We start from the raw sequence: 24,261 nt of genomic DNA, 5'->3' as shown, positions 1-24,261 counted from the left end.
TATGGGACTTATACTTATTTGTGTGGCCTTATTTGATTTTTGATGCATTTCTAGCACGATGTATGATTATGTTCATTTATCCCATATTCACTGTACAGAACTGTCTGGCTTTTTATGGAGGCAACACCCAATCACTACCATAGGTATGGCCAGGGCTGCTGTTAGAAACCAGGGGGCCCCCCAAACAGACAACCCGACACAGGGCCCCGTACAGCCAATGCTTCAGTTATGTCAGGAACCATGAATCGGACAAATGCAGTAAAAATCACACCTTTTAATGTAATGGTAAAAATGGTACAGATCAGTAAAAGTAGTCAAAACATAAGCCAGGGATTGGTAACCAACGCAGATAGTCTGACAAGCCAGTAATCAGGAAACCAGAGATCAGCATAGTTGGAGGCAGAAGAACAGGCTCGGGAACCAAAAGGGACGTCAGCCGGGCAAAGCCTTTCACAGGAACAAAGCAGCGAAACTGCAGATATGTTGACCTGGCAAAGGCAGGAAAGGAATGAACAAGGCAGTTTAAATAGCCAGAAGGGGCTGGCTGTAGGTGGGACTGACGAGCTGGTGGTGATGATGATTCCTCAGAGGAATCAATGACTGCTGACAATTATCCGATAGCTGAGCACAGAGAAGAGAGCTGCTAGGAGCCCAGCCCTGACAAGTTATGAATGAACACAGTGAGTGATTGGTACTGACTGCTCATTGTGTTCAGTCAGTAAAAATAAGTGGCTGGTAAATATGACCTATTTACTGGACCCTTCCCCCCACTCTCCATCTTGAAGGATCCTGTTGTGTGCTGGTGGTAATAAGAGTAGGGATGGCTGGCAGCACTGTGGGGGGGGGGGGGTCTGGGCAACAGGGGGAAATGTATGGTGCACAGAGAGGCTGATTGGTAGGGGGGGGGGGCAATTACTGGAATTCCCTGTATAGCTCTTTATGCAGCAGCTGAAAGACAACAAAGAAGAAAATTTTCAGTAGCTGCAGAGAAACCTACGGGGTATTAGTTCCAGTAATTGTACCCCCTCCACCCCAATGCACTGATCACCCTCCCTGCCCACATCAATCACCCTGCTACCTGGGCCCTGTGCAGGAGGACAGTTGGTACCCCCTTATCCATGGCTCTGGGTATGGCTCTGTCCTCACATGTGTGGTGCACACAGTTTACATATGCGTGTGTGACTTACGTACGAGTTCCCTTCTGCACGAGGGAATAGAGGCCCTTTAAAAAAAGTTTGGTTTTCTGTGGGTTTTGTCATTTTTACATTGTTTCTTTTTTTATTTGAGTTTTTTTTTTTTCTATCACAAGAAATATAAACCTTCCTTGTGATGGAAATAATGCATGACAGGTCCTCTTTATAGATGACCCCAGATCTCTCCTCTACCCTGGAAAGCATGAGATCAAAGAAAAGAAAATTGATCTCATGCTGTCCAGAACAAAAAAAAAGCAGTTTTTATGTTGCCAAAACCGGAAGTGACGTTATGGCATTGCTTTCGGCATACCAGGACCATGTAGATAGCTGGGGACAATCTTTTCCATGGCCAGCTATATGATAACCCAGCGGTACTACCAAATTGGATCCCGGGTTCCCTGATTGAGAGGCTCTGGAGGGGGACGTCCCCTCCCACCACCTGTAAAAGGAATTTATCTGCTAATTAGCCACTAGGATGGCTTTTACATAAAAGGCAATCCCTGGCTGAAAAACAAAAAAACAACAATACTGGGTAGAGCTGCACAATTAATCGTCAAGAATCGTTATCGCGAACCACAGCCATCAAAAGAAAGGAAGAGAAAAATTGGGCAGTCTGTCAAGAATCAAAACATTCTTTATCAGTTGAACTTAAGTATAAACATTGTAACAATTTGTCAATGGAATAGACTTTGTGTAAATGAAAAAAGTTTAACCACTTAAACACTAAACCTTTTTCTGACATTTGTTGGTTTTAAGTTAAAATAATTTTTTTGCTAAAAAATTAGATTACTTGGAACACCCAAATATATATATATATATATATATATATATATATATATATATATATATATATATATATATATATATATAATATATATATATATATATATATATATATATATATATATATATATAATATATATATATACATTTATTATACACCCTAGAGAATAAAATGGTGGTTGTTGCAATATTTTATGTCACATTGTATTTGCACAGCAGTCTTTCAAATGCTTTTTTTTTTTTTTAATTACTGTTAGCCCATTTCTTTTTTTCCTTTTAGTATAACGTGATTTTTCATCGCAAGAATCAAAAATTGTGATTGTCATTTTGGCCAGAATCATGCAGCTCTAATACTGGGATGATTCCTGTAGCTGCAGCAACATCCTGATATTACAACTGAAAGTCAAGGACATCCTATGATGTCCATCTGGTGGGAATTGGTTAACCAACGTGTGCTACTTCTACAACATATGACCTGGTCAAGAAGGCTAAAGTCAAGGAGTTTTACATTTAGCACATCCTAGGACTCCCTTCCACCAGTGGCGTAACTAGAACCTTCAGGGCCCCGATGCAAGAAACCATGAAGGGCCCCCCTGAACCCCAGCCAGGGCCCTTCCCTCCGAGTCCGGCGGTGGAACTCCAGGGCATGGTCACAGGTATGACCTTTGTGAGCCCTGTAGTTCCACCACTGGTATCAGTAGTTTTTATTTATTTTTTAGGTGCCCCATTGGGGGACTGTCCCTAAGCAGGATGGGGTCCTCGCCCCCAGAAGAGATGAGGTCCTTTTCTCTAGGGCAGATGAAGTTACTGCCCCCAGGTGAGAAGGGGTCCCTGTCCCCAGGGGAGGTGGGGGTCCTGGTCCCCACGTGAGAAGGGGACCCTGTCCCCAGGGGGAGATGGAGGGGGTATGTAATTGTGTGTGGGGGATGGGGTCCTCTCACTCACCATGACTAAGCTGTAGGCCGCGCACTCATCCATGTTGGCATGGGCTCCATCCAGTGTGCTGGACGGGTGATCAGCATATCTCCCAGAAAGACCTTTCATCATCTGTATGCAGTGCAGTGTGGGCCGGACTCGGGGGGGGGGGGGGGGGGCTGGACTCTGGCTGGGGAGAACAGACATCGGACTGAGCGGCAATGCATGGAGCAGGAGATGGGTACTCTGAGGAGCTGGCTGAGGACACAGGTCATGCGGGGAATGCATAACTAAAGAGCAGCCAGTGCAATAGTCGAGCATGGAGCTCTGCTAGTCACCCTCCACCTGCACCACCCGTGTGCATGGTGCACTGGTACCGCTAGCTGCCTATGCTGCTGCCGGCCATATGCAGAGGGGGCTGCATGGGCCCCCTACATCACAGGGCCCGGTTGCGGTCACGACTGCTGCACCCCCTATAGTTACGCCCCTGCCCTCCACTAATGTGAAACTCCTTAACTCTTTGTTATAAAAGGCTTGTCCTCGGGTTGTATACTATGTACACTACCTGCAATTATTTGCAGGTCTCTGGAGAACAACCTGTGCCTCCTCACAGCTCCTTACTCCTCTGCAGCTGGCACTGACATCAGCTATGTGGGCAATCCAGTGGAAACCATGACCACACTCCCCTGGTATTGTGCTTGGGCCTTGTGGGTGGCTGCTGGACCTGGTCACCATTACACGGGAGCAGGCCATGTGTTCCTCCATACCTGGTAGTACTCGATATTCTCAAGAATAGAAAGATTGTAAGGTGAGTATAGGGGAGATCCTGTCACCTGTATGTACAAAGTGATTGTGTCATTTTAAAGCTTCCATTGTACTGTACAACTGCCGACATCCACCAGCCGATGGAGTTCCACACTGAGGAGAACCTGATAGGAAGAAAAGACTGAGTTATAACCGTACAGAATGGCTTACATGAAAGTGGAAATGGGAGGATCTTGAGGGATTCAGCTTCTGGGTGTTGGCAGTGGTACCATATGGTGGAAGATTGAGTTAGAGAAACAATATTTTTTTTTTTTATAAGGGTATCCTAAACTATCTGACATGTCCTCCTTTTATTTATATGCTCAGAAATGTTCCAGAAATCAGATCCCAGAAACTCAAAAAGACGCGCTGTATACATCTGTACCACAGCATAATGGATCCGTGCCCACTGTCACCGAGCGTAATGAACCCGAGGCTATCCTAATACAGAATGGATCTGTGCCCGCTGTCCCCGAGAATGAAGAACCTGAGGCTATCCTAATACAGACTGGATCCGTGCCCGCTGTCACCGAGAATAACGAACCTGAGGCTATCCTAATACAGAATGGATCTGTGCCCACTGTCCCCGAGAATGAATAACCTGAGGCTGTCCTAATACATAATGGATCCGTGCTCGCTGTCCCCGAGAATGAAGAACCTGAGGCTATCATTCATAACCGGTCTGCCCACTGTCACCCCCACAATGCATCCAGTGCCACCTTTTATCCTGACTGGAGATTATGTCAAATACAAGTCTATGCATGACACAGACGGGACTGTAACCAATATATCATCAGATTCAGGCACTGGAAGAAATTAGATGAATCTTGCACTGTGTACAATATGAAGCTGTATACTGCTATACTAGTGATGGTCAACTTGAAAACTAAAAAGTAAAGTAGTGGATAGATTTAGAACCTATATAGGGCCAACCAGGAGGATAATAAGGAAGAAATTGATATTTTTTTCCAGAACCTGGCGGTTCCCTGCCTCTCCGAGGAGGACAGGGCTGACTTAGATCACCCTGTAACCCTGGAGGAGATACAGAGGGCCGTTCAGGAAATGGAAGAGCAGAAGTCCCCGGGATGGACTTCCTATTGAAATCTATCAACAGTATGGGGGAGTACTGCTCCCCTAACTCCTGAAAGTCTTGAACTACTCTGTGGTAAAGGGAGAGCTCCCCCCGTCCATGATGGAGTCTACTATCATCATAATCCCTAAAGAGAATAAAGATCCGCTTAGCACCGCTTCATACAGACCCATTTCATTACTACTCAATTCCGACACCAAGGTTCCAGCAAAGGTCTTGGCGGCTAGACTAAATGGCGTCATACAGAAATTGGTTCATCCTGATCAATCGGGATTTATACCCGGAAGGTCTACTAGCATAAATATCAGACGGTTATTTTTAAATATTCAAATTCCCACGGATGAGGATGGTCCTAGGGCAGTTCTCTCCCTAGATGCCACCAAGGCCTCTGATACCCTTGAGTGGAAATTTCTCTGGAGAACCCTGATGGAATTCCAGATCGGACCGAATTTTATTAAGTGAGTGAAGCTCCTATATCGATCACCTGGGGCAAGGGTAAAAGTGAATAATGAACATTCAGTTAGGTTTCGGTTGTTGAGGGGGACGAGACAGGGGTGTCCCTTGTCTCCCCTTGTCTTGGCCCTCGCTATCGAACCTCTGGCCCTCTAACTTAGAGCCTCCCCAGGGATAAAGGGATTTAAACGAGGAGAAGACGAAGTAAAGGTAATTTTATTTGCAGATGATCTCCTGTTACTTAGAGACACACAAGACTCACTGAAGGAGACCATGGGTAAAATTAAATATTATGGGCATCTCTCAGATTTGAGGATAAATTGGGAGAAATCTACCCTCCTGCCCATAGATTTATTAGATAGTCCCTTACCCCAAGAGGCAAATCGGTTGCAAATAGTGAACCAAATTAAATACCTTGGTATAAACATTTCTAGAGACCCTAAACAATTTATTTTGAATAATATAGTTCCACTGATAAAAATAATTCAAAGGTAAAATTAAAACTTGGAAAAAAATTGCAATTTAATTAAAATGATATTCTTGCCACAACTGTTGTATGTCCTCTCTATAACTCCCCAGTATGGATTCAAAAAACATGGTTACAAAAAATTGATAGTTTATTTAGAGAACTAATTTGGAGGGGGGCCCATCCTGTATCAGCCTTAGTACACTACAACTCTCAAATAAAGAGGGAGGGGTAGATCTACCAAATTATTTTAGTTATTTTTTGGCAGCCCAGCTCCAACATATGGGGGGGATGCGAAAAGGAGAGAGAAGATCGAGAGAGGAAGATCCTTATTGGTAGCCAGCCACATAATTCCTTGGTGGAGGCAGGGACACTTTTGAGGGGACCCCCTACTCTTGACCTGATGACAAGGGTATGGGAAGTGGTAAAAAAAATCTTGGGGTACAGAGGATTTACAGAGTATTCCCACCTATGGAACAATAGTAGGTTAAGTGAGGTGCAGAAATTAGGTCAGATTAGAGAATGGGACAAGCGGGGTCTGAGGGTTTATTGCGCAGATTTATCAGAATGGAATGTTGAGATCATTTCAGGAGTTGAATGATCAATTTCTGCTCCCCAAGAGATCTTTTTTTCAGGTACTTGCAGGTAAGACGTGCCCTGATAGATCAGTTTAAAGGGGAGATAATAGAATGGAGTAACATGCCAGTGCTACAGAATATCATCAAGGCTAAATCGAGAAAGGGTCTAATATCTAAACCTATACGAATTTACAGAAAGGGAACTGGGGAGAACTACTAACAAGGTCCTATAGGGAGAAATGGGGAAAAAGATGTAGGTCAAATAACGGAATCGCAGTGGGAAAGGATCTTGGAACTTGCTCCGTGGGTATCACTCTCCCCACCCCAGAAGATGTCAAATTTCTTTTTATTATATAGAGTTTATTATACGCCTCAAAAACTGTTTAGATTTGGTCGGAGACAAGATGTTATGTGTTCAAGATGTGGCAGAACGGGGGGGATCTTATCCAGATGTTTTGGAGATGCCCCAAACCATTTCGTTACTGGAGGGAGGTGGTGGATACTATTGTCCAAGTGTTTGGAGTGTATATGGATGTGGACCCCATTTTGTGTCTCCTGGGGTGGATAGAGGGTGAGGGGAGACCCAAGGATACCTACTTAGCAATTCTTATATGCCTCTTCCATGCCAGAAAACGTATTGCCCAGAGGTGGCAGTCGCCGACCCCTCTGTCCAGCAAGGAATGGAAACCGAATATGGAGATGGTAGTAATTAGGGAAAGGAGTGAAGTAGAAGAAGAAAGTGGGGTATCCTCAACAAGTGGATTTGGAAAAAGTGGAATGAAAAAAGTAAAAGTGGAAATACAAAGATACGGGATTAGGGATAAGTATCCTATTGAGTGATGAATAAAGAGACGAGCAGTGGATGAAATGGATGTACGGTAGAGTGGTATGTTAGGTTAGTAGAATGGGTGTGATAGGTGTTACAGAAATAAATTACAGTCTAAGACCGTCCTCGAGGTAAGATGACATTTATTTGCATATGCAAGAGAAATGAGTTGCATTACATGTAGTGATGGCTGAACAGTTCGCCCGGCGGTCATTTCGCGGCGAATTTCGGCTGTTCGCGGTCCGCCCGTTCGGCGGACTATTGGCGCCGTTCGCCCGGCGGACTTCCACGTTTACTGTGTAAAAGAACTTTGACCTATGATGACACATCCATCATGGGGTACAGGACAGCCAATTGAGACATTACAGCACATGGACACTTGGACATTCCCCCTAACCTATAAATACACCCGATCCGGCGGCCATTTTACATTCTTTCTTCTGTCACTATAGGGAGCGGTTGCTGTGTGGAGTAGGGAGAGATTACAGTGACCCAGGCCCTTCCGCAGGGGTGGTAGGTGGTAGGGGTAGGGCAGGAGCAACAGGCTTGAGCCAAAGTGGGAAGTTGCAGAAGGTGCGTTCAATTACTTTAAAGGACGCACCAGACTTGGTTGAATGGCTCGCTCAGCCTTACTCTTCTGCACCCTCCTCATCCTCTCGATCTGCACCCTCTTCTTCACTCTCTGCTATGTGCACCCCCAAAGACACTACCACCAACAACAACACCACCACCACATACCTTCCGCTTGAGTCACAGGAATTATTTTCCGATCCATATCAAGAGGACATTTCTGATGCGCAGCCACTCTTGGTATTGGATCAGGAAGAGGAGGTAGCAACAACCGCTACTCAGCAGTCTGACGACAGTACCCAGATCAGCCCAAGGAGGAGGTTGGTCCCCCGGTGTTGCTGCCTACTCCGAGATCTCTACTTATAGCGGTGGGGAAGGTGACGTTGATGATGACGTGTCTAGTGATGTCACGTGGATGCCCACAAGAGAGGAAGAGGAGGGGAGTTCAGAGGGAGATATGGACCAGCAGATAGGGAGGAGAAGCAGGAATAACTTACATTGCACAGGAGGGACAAAGCAGACTGCAAATGTATCAGGAGCGAGTCATCGACCATGTACAGTCACATCTGGCGCTCCCAGGACACCGGCACATGGCTCCGCAGTGTGGGCTTTTTTTAACGTGTCCGCTGCTGACAATAGCGTTGCCATCTGCAATCTTTGCAGTCAACGCATTAGTCGCGGTAAGTCCAACACTCACCTAGGGACGACCGCCTTAAGAAGGCACATGGGCAGCCATCACCGAGACCAGTGGGAGCAACGGAACACACAAAGCCACACTGCAGGCTCTCACCGTCCAGCCTCGTCTTCTACTTCTCCTTCTCCTCTCTCCTCACAATTGTCCTCCACTCCACCTTCCATCACGCCAAGCTCACGTTTTTCTGCAAAAAGGCAGGCTTCCGTGGGCCTAATGTTCGAGCGTAAAAAAATGATGACGCCGGATAACCCTCTTGCCCAACGGTTGATGGCTGGCTTGTCAGAAATCATAGCCCGCCAACTACTGCCATATAAACTGGTGGACTCGGAGGCCTTTCGAAAATTTGTGGCCATTGGAACACCACAATGGAAGGTCCCAGGAAGGAAGTATTTCTCAGAGAAGGGCATCCCAGAGCTATATGGCCATGTTCAGCGGCAAGTGAATGTATCTCTGGAAAACAGTTTCGGTGCCAAGATACATCTGACCACAGACACGTGGTCTAGCAAACACGGGCAGGGAAGGTATATCACTTTTACTGCCCACTGGGTGAACCTTCTGACGGCCGTCAAGCATGTAACCCATGGCACCCATGTAGATTTGGTTTTACCGCCACGGATTGCATGCAGGCCTGACTCTTCTGCTCCTCCTCCTCCTACTCCATCCTCCTCCCTCTCCTCCTCAGCTGACTCCTCCTTTTACGCTGCTAGCTTCTCTTCCGCTGCGCTGCCCAAGCTCCCCAGAACCTATTCGACATGCCAGGTGAGACGTTGCCACGCCGTGCTGAGTCTGTTGTGCCTGGAAGCCAAGAGCCACACTGGCCCGGCACTCCTTTCAGCTTTGCGTTCACAGGCAGATCAGTGGCTAACACCGCTCAATTTGACAGTTGGTAAAGTGGTGTGTGACAACGGTGCCAATCTGCTTAGCGCATTGAAACAGGGCAAAATCACGCACGTGCCATGCATGGCACACGTCTTAAACTTGGTCGTGCAGCGATTCGTTGTCAAATACCCTGGGGTCCAGGACATCTTGCGGCAGGCAAGAAAAATCTCGGCCCATTTCAGAAGATCTTACACGGCCATGGCTCACCTTGCTGACATTCAGTGGCGACACAATCTGCCGGTCAGATGTCTTATTTGCGATTGCCCGACGCGATGGAACTCAACCTTCTATATGCTTGATAGGCTGCTCCAGCAGAAATGTGCAGTTAACGTCTACCTGTATGAACTCTGCGGCAGAACCGGTTCTGGGGAGCTGGGGGGTTTTTCACCGCGCCAGTGGCTGCTCATGCGTGACGCATGCAGACTTCTGCGCCCATTTGAGGAGATCACCAAACTGGTCAGTCGCAGCCATGGCGCCATCAGTGACATGGTACCTTATGCCTTCTTTATGGAGCGTGCATTGCGTCGTGTCATTGATCAAGCTGTGGAGGAGCAGGAGCGGGAAGATGAGGAAGTCGCAATGCTGGATGAATTCCAAGGGGGGGGCTACTCTATCTGAGACAAGTCAACAACAGGAGTCTGAAGAGGAGTCAGAGGAGGATGGTGCCGGGGCGGATGAGGAGGAGCAAGAAGAGCATGCTTTAAACCTTTCTGGGATCCCTGTTGTGCGTGGATGTGGAGAGGAGAATGAAGAGGACGACATTATCCTGGATGATGAGCAGGAGCCAGGCCACCACACCGCTTCCACTTTAGTGCAAATGGGGGGCCTTCATGCTCCAGTGTTTTAATAGGGACCCCCGTATAAAAAGCATAAGGGTCAAGGACCAGTACTGGGTGGCAACGTACTTAGACCCCCAGTACAAACACAAAATGGCGGAAATGTTACTGCCGTCGCAGAGGGCTGTCAGAATGCAGCACTTCTAGGCCTTGCTTCGAGAAATGCTGCATTCTGCTTTTGCGTGCGCTGGCAGAGGAGCAATTCCCACTCCCAGAGAAGAAGTTGTGGGTACCAATCCAACAGCGCCTGCAAGAAGAGGCCGGTTTGAAGATGTGTTGTTGACTTCGGATATGAGGTCATTCTTTCAGCCGACCCTTAGACAGGTGTCATCCGGATCCAGCATCAGGGAACGCCTAGACCGTCAGGTGTCCGACTACATCGGGTTAACGGCCGATGTGGACGCTCTGTGGAGTGATGAACCCCTGGACTACTGGGTGGGCAGGCTTGACCTCTGGCCAGAGCTTGCCCAATTTGCAATGGAACCTTTGGCTTGCCCCTCATCCAGTGTCCTGTCCGAAAGGACGTTCAGCGCAGCAGGGGGGATCGTGACCGATAAGCGTACTCGCCTAGCTCACGACAGTGTTAACTACCTCACATTTCTAAAAATGAATGAGGCATGGATCTCGGAGGAATTCAACACATGTGACCAGTAGACCATGTATATGTCTATAAACTATTTTTTTAATCGAGCACAGAGACCTTCTTTCTTCATTTGGCTCACTTCCTTGTCCAAAAAAAGCACACCGTACTATATGCCCGTACCCTCCTCTTTGAAGAGGTTGAGCGGTGTCATATTTCTACTGGGGCTGCTTATTATGAGGGGCTCCCACCATCCCTGTGCTGTGCTGACTTACTTCTGGGGCTGTACCTCTGCTGTGCATATTTTGAGGTGCTCCCACCATCCCTGTGCTATGCTCATTATGAGGGGCTCCCACCATCCCTGTGCTGTGCTGACTTCCTCCTGGGGCTGTACCTCTGCTGTGCATATTTTGAGGTGCTCCCACCATCCCTGTGCTATGCTCATTATGAGGGGTTCCCACCATCCCTGTGCTGTGCTGACTTCCTCCTGGGGCTGTACCTCTGCTGTGCATATTTTGAGGTGCTCCCACCATCCCTGTGCTATGCTCATTATGAGGGGCTCCCACCATCCCTGTGCTGTGCTGACTTACTCCTGGGGCTGTACCTCTGCTGTGCATATTTTGAGGTGCTCCCACCATCCCTGTGCTATGCTCATTATGAGGGGCTCCCACCATCCCTGTGCTGTGCTGACTTCCTCCTGGGGCTGTACCTCTGCTGTGCATATTTTGAGGTGCTCCCACCATCCCTGTGCTATGCTCATTATGAGGGGCTCCCACCATCCCTGTGCTGTGCTAACTTACTCCTGGGGCTGTACCTCTGCTGTGCATATTTTGAGGTGCTCCCACCATCCCTGTGCTATGCTCATTATGAGGGGCTCCCACCATCCCTGTGCTGTGCTGACTTACTCCTGGGGCTGCTTATTATGAGGGGCTCCCACCATCCCTGTGCTATGCTGACATCCTCCTGGGGCTGCTTATTATGAGGGGCTCCCACCATCCCTGTGCTATGCTCATTATGAGGGGCTCCCACCATCCCTGTGCTATGCTGACTTCCTCCTGGGGCTGCTTACGGTGCAGGTGTCAGTGCTGTATATCACGCTGCTGATGTCAGTGCTCTCTGTCACGGTGCTGCTGTCAGTGCTGTATATCACGGTGCTGGTGTGAGTGCTTTATGTCACGGTGCTGATGTCAGTGCTCTCTATCATGGTGCTGCTGTCAGTGCTGTATATCACGGTGCTGGTGTGAGTGCTTTATGTCACGCTGCTGATGTCAGTGCTCTCTATCACGGTGCTGCTGTCAGTGCTGTATATCACGGTGCTGGTGTGAGTGCTTTATGTCACGCTGCTGATGTCAGTGCTCTCTATCACGGTGCTGCTGTCAGTGCTGTATATGACGGTGCTGGTGTGAGTGCTTTATGTCATGGTGCTGATGTCAGTGCTCTCTATCACGGTGCTGCTGTCAGTGCTGTATATCACGGTGCTGGTGTGAGTGCTTTATGTCACGCTGCTGATGTCAGTGCTCTGTATCACGGTGCTGCTGTCAGATGACTCTATCACGGTGCAGGTGTCACTGCTGTATGTCACGCTGCTGGTGATCATCTCCTGCACCCTCTTCTTTGCCTACCCTGGTCCCTGACCTTCCCTCTCCTCCATTGCCTTCATGCGCTCCACAGTCCTGAATTGTCACAACAATTTCCCATATAAAAAAAGAATGCTTGTAGTTGTCGATCCCAGATTCACCTCATACATGTGTTATGTCATTGGCCATGTGGTGGGACTATGTTTGCACAGCTATTAATTATTTTGTGGCTGCAAATTTGACCTATAGGTTTGCGAAGTTCGCCTCCCATTGAAGTCAATGTGGCCCGCCGCGAACGTTCCGGTTCGCGAACTATCGGCCGCGTTCGCGAAACGTCCCGTCGGAAGTTCGTCCATCACTAATTACATGTTCAGATCCCTCATTTCTGCTTACATTGTAGCTAGGGATGAGCCGAACACCCCCCTGGTTCGGTTCACATCAGAACTTTCAAACAGACCGCAAATTCGTACGAATGTTAGAACCCCATTGAAGTCTATGGGACTGGAATGTTCGAAATAAAAAGTGCTAATTTTAATGGCTAATATGCAAGATACTGTCCTAAAAAGGGTTTGGGGACCTGGCTCCTGCCCCAGGGGACATGGGTCAATGCCTAAAATGTTTTTAAAAATGGCCGTTTTGGCGGGAGCACAAATTTTAATGACGATTAAAGTGAAAAAAAAGTGAAATATTCCTTTAAATATCGTGCCTGGGGGGTGTCTATAGTATGCCTGTGAAGTGCCACATGTTTCCCGTGTGTAGAACAGTCCCTGCACAAAATGACATTTAACGGAAAAAAGTCATTTCAAACTGCTTGCGTTTTTAATGTATTATCTGGTTCCGGGAATATGGATGAAAATCATTGAGAAAAATGGCATGGGTAGCCCTCCCCTGCCCACTACCAGCCCCTTTGGGTCTTGTACGGATATTAAGGGGAACACCGTACCCATATTAAAAAAAGGAAAGACATAGGGCCCCCAGGCCCTATATACTCAGAACAGCAGTATACAGGCGATGCAAACAAGACAGGGACTGTGTAGAATTGTTGTGTTAAGTAGAATCTGTTTGCAATTTTGAACTGGTACATTTTTAAAGTGTAGCTCCAGTCAAAAAATCTATTTTTAAGCTTTTTGAAAAACATAGGGAAGGGTTATCACCCCTGTATAATTTGTTTTGCCGTCCGTCTTTTTTCATCTTACTTCCTGTTGTCTCCTCCCGTTTGCAAGTAGGAGACGTTTGTAAGTTGGATGTTTGAAAGTAGGGGCCTGCCCTATATGCTCTGCAGAAATGGCGGAACAAGGTGTTGGTGTTGCCACAACATTGTAAGCCCTCAAAGTGACTCTTGGTGGGCGCTGGAGTGCCCTGCTGTGAACGATTATATCAAGAATTGTAATTACATGCCATTGTTGAACAGTGGTAGAAAAATTGGGCCTTTGGTGGTTGTGGTGCTGGTGCCACAACACTACAAGTCCTCAGTTACTCTCGGTTAGCACAAGAACGGGCCCTGCTGTGAAATATTATATCAAGAATTGTAATTACATGCCCCTGTTAAACAGGGGCTGAAAAATTGGGCCTTAGGCACTGGTGCTGGTGCCACGACACTGCAACCTCTCCCATATACTCTAGTTGTAGTGCAGGAATTAGCCCGGCTGCAAAGCATTGCATCAAAAATTGTAATTAACCGCCCCTGTTAAACAGGGGCTGAAAAATTGGGCTGGTGGCATCACCCAGAACCAAAAATGTTCTTCCAACATATCAGCGGAGGAGGAAGAGGATAGACAATCAACATAAAAGCACAGTCACTCAGCATCAGCATAGGCAGTCTTGAAGGGATGTGATATTTTAAAAAAAAAATATTCCGTTACATCAGTTTCAGGTGCTTGATAGCTGTGGGTGATCCAAGACTGATTCATCTTTATGAGGGTCAGTGGATCAACCGAGTCGGTGGACAGGCATACCCTGTGATCGGTAACAAAGCCACCAGCAGCACTGAAGGTGCGTTCTGAAAGAACGCTGGATGCAGGACAGGCCAGTAGCTCAATTGCATACTATGCAAGCTCTGGCCAGTGATCCATACTCAAGACCCAGTAAGCCAGAGGATTTTCAGTGGGAAAGGTGTCCAAGTCTGACCTTGCCCCTGGGTATTCCTGCACCATGTAAATCAGACACTGGCGATGGTTGCTGGAACCAATCATACCTTGGGGCTGCGGACTAAAAAATTGTCTGAACGCATCAGTCAGACGGCCACCTTCACCACCGCTCCTTCTGACCGATGCCTCAGCAACACATTGTCCAGGACCAGGAGTTTGTAACCTCCCAGTCTCTGGGAACGCATTGCACAGACCTTTCTGCAAGGCCTCCCGGAGATGTCTCATCCTCTGCTCCCTCTGCGATGGCAAGATAAGGTCGGCAACCTTACCCTTGTACCGTGGATCAAGGAGAGTGGCCAGCCAGTAATGGTCCCTCTCCTTGATCTGAAGAATACAAGGATCCTTCCGCAGGCTTTGCAGGATCAGGGAGGCCATGCAGCGTAGGTTAGCTGAGGCATTCGGTCCGGAGTCCTCTGGGTCACTAAGGACAACATGATCCGTAGCTACCTCCTCCCAGCCACGTACAAGTCCACGGGTTTCTTGGGACTGTAAATCATCCCTACAAGACTGCTGCTGAGTGCCAGCCTCCACCTCCATGCTGACACAATCATCCTCCTCCTCCTCCTCATCCTCTTCCTGTGTGATGGGTGGCACAGCAGGAACAGTGTCTGGATAAAGGGGGCCTTGAGAGGCAAGGAAGTCCTCCTCTTCCTGCCTCTGTTCTGTCTCAAGTGCCCTGTCCATTATTCCATGCAGCGTATGCTCCAAGAGGTGGACAAGAGGCACAGTGTCACTGATGCATGCACTGTCACTGCTAACCATCCTTGTGGCCTCCTCAAATGGTGACAGGACAGTGCATGCATACCTGATCATGCCCCACTGGCGTGGTGAGAAAAAAACGAGTTCCCCTGACCCTGTCCTGGTGCCGTAGTCACACAGGTACTCATTGATGGCCCTCTGCTGCGTGTGCAGCCGCTGCAGCATGGCCAACGTTGAGTTCCACCTGGTGGGCATGTCACATATAAGGCGGTTCTTGGGCAGGTTCAACTCCTTTTGGAGCTCAGCCAGCCAAGCACAGGCTTTAAATGATCGGCGGAAATGGAGACAGATTTTCCTGGCCTGCTTCAGGACATCCTGTAAGCCCGGGTACCTGCCCAAGAACCGCTGCACCACCAGGTTAAGGACGTGAGCCACACAGGGCACATGGGTCAGTTGTCCCTGTCGGAGGGCGGAGAGGAGGTTGGTGCTATTGTCACAAACCACCAATCCTGGCTTAAACTGGCGTGGTGTCAACCACCTATCGGCCTGCCCCTGCAGAGCTGACAAAATATCTGCCCCAGTCATGGCTACTGTCCTCCAAACAAACCAGCGCAAGCACGGCATTGCATCGTTTTGCCTGCGTACTTGCGTAGCCCCTTGAACGCCTACAGAGCACCGCTGGTTCTGAGGACAGAGCACTGGAAGAGGCCATGGAGGAAGAAGAAGAAGAGGAGGGAGTGGAGGAGAGAGGTGTGTCACAACCAGTAGTAGCATTTTGGAGGTATGGTGGCGGAACAACCTCCAACACTAGTGCACCTTGTCCTGCATCCTTCCCAGCTGCCAGAAGAGTGACCCAATGGGCCATGAAAGACAGGTAACGTCCCTGTCCATGCCTGCTGGACCATGAGTCAGCGGTAATATGCACCTTACCACTGACCGCCCTGTCCAGCGATGCAAGGACATTGCCTTCCACATGCCGGTAGAGAGCCGGAATCACCTTCCATGAGAAAAAGTGGCGTTTGGGGACCTGCCACTGAGGAACCACACATTGTACAAACTCACAGAAGGGGGCCGAGTCTACCAACTGAAAAGGCAGCAGTTGAAGTGCTAGCAATTTAGCCAAGCTAGCATTCAACCGCTGGGCATGTGGATGGCTGGGAGTGAACTTCTTTCGACGGTCCAGCAGCTGGGGCAGGGAAATTTGCCTGCTATAATCGGATGTGGGTGTACTGCTAGCAGAGTGCCCGTTAGCACTTGGCTGTAATACACCTAATTCTACACCTTCATTCCTCTCAGAGCAGGTTTCAGAGAGGACTGAAGGTCTAGTGGGGTTGGAGATCCCAGCTGATGAGGAGCAAGGAGAGGTCCGCTTTGTTCTTTGGTGTGGGTCTTTGAGGTATGCTTGCCAACGAGCTGCATGGCAGGTCAACATATGTCTGGTCAAGCATGTGGTGCCCAAGCGGCTGATGTTTTGGCCACGTGAGATACGCTTGAGACATATGTTGCAAATAGCAGCGGTGCGATCTGATGCACTCGTCTCAAAAAAAGCTCACACCAAAGAACTTTTAGAATAAGGCGCAGAGGCAGCGCCCTGCACAGGCGGAGCTCTGCGGTGTGATGCCTCTAAGCTGGCCCCCGGAGGGCATCCTGCCTCGTTGGACATGTGCCTCCTCCTCCTCCTCTCTCCTACCAGGCACCCATGTGGAGTCAGTCCCCTCATCATCCCCTCCCTCTTCATCGCTAGAGCAAACCTGACAGTATGCTGCAGCTTGTGGAACATGACTGCCAGATTGCTGTCCTTCTTGAGCATCCCCTCTCTCTGCACTCACGCTACTGCCTTCCTCTAGCTGAGTATCATCATCAGAGCCTACAAAACACTGGGCATCCTCCTGGAGCATGTACCCAACCTATTGAAAGTAGAATGTCAAATGGAGGTATTTCAGGAAGTATCCCAGACGGAGGGAAGGGAGCAGTATGCCAGCACTCCAACAATGAGGGGACGCCAGTAGGCATCTCCTTTTATGTTTGTGTCCCGCCCGATGACGCTCGGCAAGCTGCAAGGCCGCCGTGACGTCAGAACGGGCCGGCCGAAAGTCCCCGGCGTGTGTCAGCTGCGTCCCCCGCTCCGCGCATGCGCCCGACCAGCAGGTGAATGCAGGAGGCAGAGGGGAACAACACGGCGCCAAAAGAAGGCAGCCATGTACGCCCACCCCAAAACCGCACATGCGCTGAGCCGACAGGCACATACGAAGGGCAGAGAGAACGACGCGACGCTGTCGGGGGAGGTCTCAGCGGTCCTGGCCAGAAGGAACTCGCCGGCCGCAGAGGGAGCCCAATGCGTCAACATGGCAGGTATGCCTGTGACGCTGGGCGGCCGCACAGTGTCCAGATCATCCAAGGTGCACAGCCACAAAAGACTCCCATAGTGACAAAGACCAGGTTGAGTGTGTACAGAATACATAATGTAGGGAAAAGAAAAAAATAGTACATAAAGCATAACATATAAACTTTTCTTTTTTATAGGTTAAATACAATATTCATGTACAGTGGACACGAGAAAAAAAAAAAAGATTATATCAAAACCAACAAAATAAAATAATAATGTCAAAAGTAAATGATCGAAACATCACATAATATTACATGTGTCAAAAATTAATACAGAAAAATATATATAATTAGATATATAAATTTACATTAATTTATGTGGAAAAGAAAAAAAAAATATTTTTTTTTTATCAGAGAAAAGGTTTATAGGATTGAGACTCATTGATGCCAGGGGCATGTGTGGCATTCAATCTCTGTTTTAAAAGGTCCAAGGTGTCTTTAATGTAAGACAGTAGAGTGAGTACATGTGGCATCAAGATGGAATCCACGAGTCTACTCGCATTTTCTGTAAGGGAACCTATCCCTGTCATGATAGGTCTGCCAGGGGGATTGGTAGGGTGCTTATGAATTTTGGGAAGGGCATAAAAAGTTGCCACTTTAGGATGTTTTGTGTTCAAGAACTCATACAGATCCTTGTCGATTAGACCTTGCTGATGTGCCAGCCCAATCAGTTGCAAATACTCATTCCTGGATGTTTGGATATAAGATGCTGAAATAAGTTTATACCAATCTTTATTACGTAGGATTTTGTGTACCATAGAAATATAGAAGGCCTTGGTCATAAGTACAATGTTACCGCCTTTATCAGCAGCTTTAATCTCTAAGTCCGGATGATTTTTAAACCGTTGAATCGAGTTTATTTGTGAAGGCGTGAGATTGCCAGGTTTTGAAGTCAATGGTAACTGTTTGATGGTATTAACCAAGCTTTTTAAAAAAGCCCAGATGTTTGGGTTTGACATCAAATCTGGAAACCGCTGGGATTTAGGTTTGAACGTGGGAATCCTAGAAGGTAATGTACAGGTGGTGATAGGGCTCTCCTGATCCGATGGTTCGTCTGGGGAATTCTCCTCCAGAAGAAGCATCAGATCACGGAGGGCCCTAAAATCATCCATGGTAAAAAAAATTACGTGTTCCGAAATTTGTTTATCTTGCAATAGACGCTGGCGATCACTATCAAATAAGAATTTGTATTTAAGGTTGCGTCGAAAGAGATAAAGATCTTTGATAGCCTCATATTTGTTGATATTGGTAGATGGGCAAAAGTTTAAGCCCAAGCGAAGGACTTCTAGGTCCTGCTGGGTAAAGGTGTAGGGAGTCAGATTGATAACATCAGGGTTGGAGATTACGTAAGGGGCGTGGCCTGTGGAAGTGTCTGAAAATATGATGATGATGCACCGCGTCCACGGCCAGCACTGTTGTCTCTAGACACAGAGCCTGCTTGCCCTCTTATCGGCTCATGCCTGTCTGCTTCTCCTTGTTGGCCTTCCAGACATGGTAATGGCCTGAAGGGAGATGGGAAAACCAGCAATTGGGTAGTGTATATTTTGCTGGAGGCACACAACACCAACTAACTCCTGCAGATGGCAGATGGCTCAATTAGAGAAGAGCTATATAGGTGGATATAATGGTGTATAGTGCGCTCAGGGCACGCAGACAACACGCACAATCTCCTACAACTGACGGCAAGCTCTATTACAGAAGAGCAATATAGCTAGCTATATAGGTGGATATAATGGTGTATAGTGCGGTCAGGGCATGCAGACAACACGCACAATCTCCTACAACTGACTGCAAGCTCTATTACAGAAGAGCAATATAGCTAGCTATATAGGTGGATATAATGGTGTATAGTGCGCTCAGGGCACGCAGACAACACGCACAATCACCTACAACTGACTGCAAGCTCTATTACAGAAGAGCAATATAGCTAGCTATATAGGTGGATATAATGGTGTATAGTGCGGTCAGGGCACACAGACAACCCGTACAATCTCCTACAACTGACTGCAAGCTCTATTACAGAAGAGCAATATAGCTAGCTATATAGGTGGATATAACGGTGTATACTGCAGTCAGGGCACACAGACAACACGCACAATCTCCTACAACTGACTGCAAGCTCTATTACAGAAGAGCAATATAGCTAGCTATATAGGTGGATATAACGGTGTATACTGCAGTCAGGGCACACAGACAACACGCACAATCTCCTACAACTGACTGCAAGCTCTATTACAGAAGAGCAATATAGCTAGCTATATAGGTGGATATAATGGTGTATACTGTGGTCAGGGCACGCAGACAACACGCACAATCTCCTACAACTGACTGCAAGCTCTATTACAGAAGAGCAATATAGCTAGCTATATAGGTGGATATAATGGTGTATACTGCGCTCAGGGCACGCAGACAACACCCACAAACTCCTGCAGATTGCTAAAAGCTCAATTACAGAAGAGCAAGAATGCAAAATCAGCCGATAAAGAACGGTGTTATACTGTGTTGAAGGTACACAGAGAACACCCACTAACTCCTACAGACGCCAACACACTACACAAGGCCGCCTCGCTGGCGGCCTTATATAGTGTGGGGCGTGTACTACACAGCCTGAGCTATGATTGGCCACAGGCATTCTGCCTGTGGCCAATCATGGCTCTCCTCGCTGCCGGCGCTGTGATTGGCCAAACATGCGGGGTCACAGTGCATGCTTGGCCAATCATGAGCCAGCAATGCACTGTGATGGTGCAGTGCATTGTGGCCCGTGAGCGCCACACGAATTTGGCGCGAACGGCCCATAACGTTCGGTATTCGCTGAACGTGCGAACAGCCGATGTTCGAGTTGAACGTATGTTCGACTCGAACACAAAGCTCATCCCTAATTGTAGCGTGTTCTGCTTTTATATGCCTTGGACACCCCCCTTTCCTGTTACAGAAATGTCCAGTCATATGTATTTTCAACCTTATTCTGAACAATGGCAGGAAAGGTGGAAATGTCTGTTACAGATTTTCATATTCACAATTGTTATACAGGATACTGACTAGAAACTCCCTAAGCCTTTTTGCAAACATCATGAGTTTCCAAATTATGCAAGTCTAAGCATTTTGTTATAACTAAGCTATATCAAATAAAACTATATTAATATCAAATAACGTTGGTCATAGATGGCATAAAAAGTATAATTTCTCTGACATCTCCCTCCTTTTATACTTATAATGTCAATAATTCAAATATCCAAGTTCTTTGGTGTACCAGGTATTATCATTTAGACAGATGAGTCTTTTGAAATGACTGTGAAATTCATCTTCATCAGGTTCCGGGTATAGTTCAGTGTTGTTCTGAAAAAGCATAGTCTTAGTTAAAGATGTGTCGATCTAATACTCCTCTAATACAGAGAATGCAGCAACATCCACACAGCATAAGATCTGCGGCTGCCATGACAATAGAGAAGAGCAAACTTTTTGCAAGATCACCCCACTTACCAAACCTTTTTTTGAAAAGTACTGTTAGGGGGTTCTCTACACCAGAGTTCTCAGCTAATTCTTCGGATAGCATGTGTAGGCCTTGTAAGGCCTTAGTGATACTTCCATCAGGTGCCGCATTGTTTGGAATAAAAGTGCAGCAGAACCGTATACCCATGCTCTACACAGTATTCAGGAGATAGAGTGCCAACCTTTGTACCATCCTTATCTTTGTACAAGTACAATTTTCTGGTAGTGCTTGTACTGAAGGGGGTACACTTTTCATTTTAGTCTTAGGGTAGCTCTTTTTCTCATTTACACATTCTGACCCAGTAATATTTTTTGAAAACAGTCTTATTGTACAAGTCAAGTCTATTTCCTCTTCAGGGAGAGGAAAGGTGGTTAGTTGTGGTCTTGGGTTTGTACAAAAAATACAATCACTTAACCCCTTTGCTTGGGTTGTGTATCTGACCCATTCTATCCATGCTTAAATGCTTGACTGGAGATAATTAGGAGATTTTGTCTTATAGTAAGATCACTGAAATAACATGTGAGACCTTTAAGTACCAGGGGTGGAACAATACTATCAATGCAGATGACTGTATGGCCAATGAGGCTGCTACTACAGCTTGTACACAGTGGGACAAATTAGTTAAGTAAAATGCAATTAGTTTGTGTTTGTTCCCAAAAACCTGAGTGAGAACAGAAGTCATGTACCCTTTTTTACAATCTACAGTCTGATAAAGAGTTTCTGTAATTGGGCAGGCTAAGCACAGTAGAACCCACAATGAGGTGCTTTACCTTTGTAAATGCATCCTCCGCTTGCACATTCCACTGGATGGAACATATGCAGACATTTGTGTACCATAGATGAGATCAGAAAGAGGCGCCACCTCCGAAGCATAATTAGCTACCCATGCTCTACAAAAATTTACCATGCCAAGAAATGACATTTCTTTTTTTACGTGGTTTGGGGGCTTGAAGGGTGGCCTGTTTTCGGATCTCATCCACATGTCTGCCTTTTTGAGATATAATGTAACCCTGGTATTTCACATTATTTTTCAAAAGTTGTAGTTTAATTTGCTAACCTTGTGACCTTGTTCTGTGAGGAAATGCATCAGAGCCAAGGTGTCAATTTTACATTGTTGGTCCAAAGGAGCTGCTACCAGAATGTCATCCACATACAACAGAATTTGACTCCCACTGGGAGGTACAACTCGAGACAAATTATTGAACATTTCTTGTGAGAAGATAGTTGGATTTTCACAATATCTCTTTTTTTTTTAATTATTAATCTTTATTAAATTTTCACATTTATACAGACCACATTTTAAAATAACATTGCCAGGATTCAAATACATCTTTCTTCCATTCCGAAGTCTGAGTTTTAAAGTTCTAGGAAGGGAAGGGGGACATGAAAATACATCCATACATCACATATAATTAACAAGCAAAAAAAAAAAAACAATATCTAAACAATACCATATCCCCCCTTATCCTTCCACAACTATTTTTGCAATTCCTACATTTTTCCTACTAATATAACCCCTCCCCTCCCTCCCACCCTTTCTATCAACCCCACCCCCCCTCCCCTCCCCTCCTATATATATATTGGTGCTTTTATCCTACAGTATATCATAAATGTGTTATGATGATTCCCGTACCTTTAATGTACACTACCCTACTCCTTCCCATTACCCATCCCCCCTCCCCCTCCCCTCTTCCCTTTCCTATCATGGTTTAAACTGGGGTATGCATCACTTCTATCCACTCTCGCCAGTTCCTATTAAACTCTTTTAGGTTATTTCGTTTTGCATATACTGCCCTCTCCTTACATAGATATTCATTTACCGCCCTTATCCAATCCTCTACTGTGGGGGCTAGCTTTGATTGCCATCTCCTAGCTATCATCCTTCTAGCTTGAAATAAACATCTTAGGATTACCGTTGTTATTCCCTTCCTCTCTACTTCCTCCTTTCTATAACCTAAAATACACACTATGGGATTTAATTCTATTGCCGTCCCAAAGGCCCTACTTATTATCTTTACCACTCCTTCCCAGTATCTAAATAATTTGGGACATTTCCAAAGCATGTGCATTAAATTCCCTGACCCCCCAAACCTGGGGCAACAGTCATCTGTTCTCTTACCAAATTTAAATAATTTCTGGGGAGTATAGTATGCTCTATTAATTACCATCAAGTGGGAAATCCTCTGGGGAGGAGAGACCGAGACCTTTGGGCATGCCGCTAGGATATTTTTCCACTGTACTCGTGTTATATTACCTAGGTCTTGCTCCCATTTCTCCTTCTCAACCCTCCCTTTCCTCTCACTATTAATCTGTTCACCCAACTGGGCATAGAATTTAGATATTAATCCTTTAGTGGGTCCTACTTGTGCTACTGGGTATAGCAAGGGCAGTTCCTCCCATGTTAGTAACAGGTTTCCAAACTGGGTCCTTAAAGCGTGCCTCACTTGTATATAGGCATAAAATGAGTTTTGTGATATCTTAAATTCTCTTTGCAGTTGGTCGAAAGATTTAATACCCCTGCCGCCATATAGATGGCTAAGCCTTACAATGCCACATTTTTCCCAATCTACAATTTTTCCAACCCGCCATATTTCCTGTAGCTTCTTATTGTTCCATAGAGGCGTATACTTTGTTATTTCACTATATCCCATTTTTTTTTTAACTATATCCCATAACTTTAACATCATTTTTACTGTAGGGCATCTACACTGGAATGAGTCCGCTTCCAGGGTCTCAATCAGGGTGCTATGTGGGGAGCCTGTTAATACTAATCTCCCATTTGGGGTTCCTCCGTTCTTCTCATCGATCCCCCCTAGCTGTTGTAATTGGGACGCCCAAAAATAGCACTCCGGATAAGGGACCGCAAATCCTCCTTCCTCTCCCGGTAGCTGAAGCATCCGCAATCTCAATCTGGCCTGTCCTCCCCTCCATATTAACTCCCTAAACAACATCTCGATTTTATTAAACCAACTTCTGTTAATCCATATTGGGGCATTATGTAATATGTATAAAAGTTGGGGCATCCATATCATTTTTATCAGATTGCATCTGCCAGCGACCGAGAGAGGCATTCGTTTCCATATAGCAATTTTTTGTTTAAACTTAGCCAATAATGGGACTAAGTTATGACTTATATATTGCTTAGGATCCCTTGACAAGGTTACTCCCAGATATTTCAATTTATCCACTATTGGCATTTGGGGGGTTCCCAGGGCCGTTTGCTGACCAATTGGGTCCAAAGGAAGACATTCCGATTTTTCCCAATTTATCTCCAGCCCTGTGAAGCCTCCAAACCC

At 46.6% G+C, this 24,261-nt stretch overlaps 1 protein-coding gene across 1 annotated transcript in view; it reads left to right on the top strand.

Moving 5' to 3' along the window:
* The window catches only part of LOC143981640 (uncharacterized), a 75,618-nt gene extending 69,841 nt beyond the window's left edge, over positions 1-5,777 (top strand). Inside the window, exon 5 of the mRNA XM_077479630.1 lies at positions 4,023-5,777. Coding sequence (XP_077335756.1) covers positions 4,023-4,295 — 273 coding nt within the window. The 3' untranslated portion in view covers positions 4,296-5,777. The remainder of the gene's footprint in view (positions 1-4,022) is intronic.
* Positions 5,778-24,261: the final 18,484 nt, after the last annotated feature.

This window comes from Lithobates pipiens, unplaced genomic scaffold (assembly GCF_037356315.1).
Source record: "Lithobates pipiens isolate NorthernLeopardFrog02 unplaced genomic scaffold, aLitPip1_a1.2 Scaffold_16, whole genome shotgun sequence".
Lineage (NCBI taxonomy): Eukaryota > Metazoa > Chordata > Amphibia > Anura > Ranidae > Lithobates > Lithobates pipiens.
This window is presented reverse-complemented; position numbering and strand designations above follow the sequence as displayed.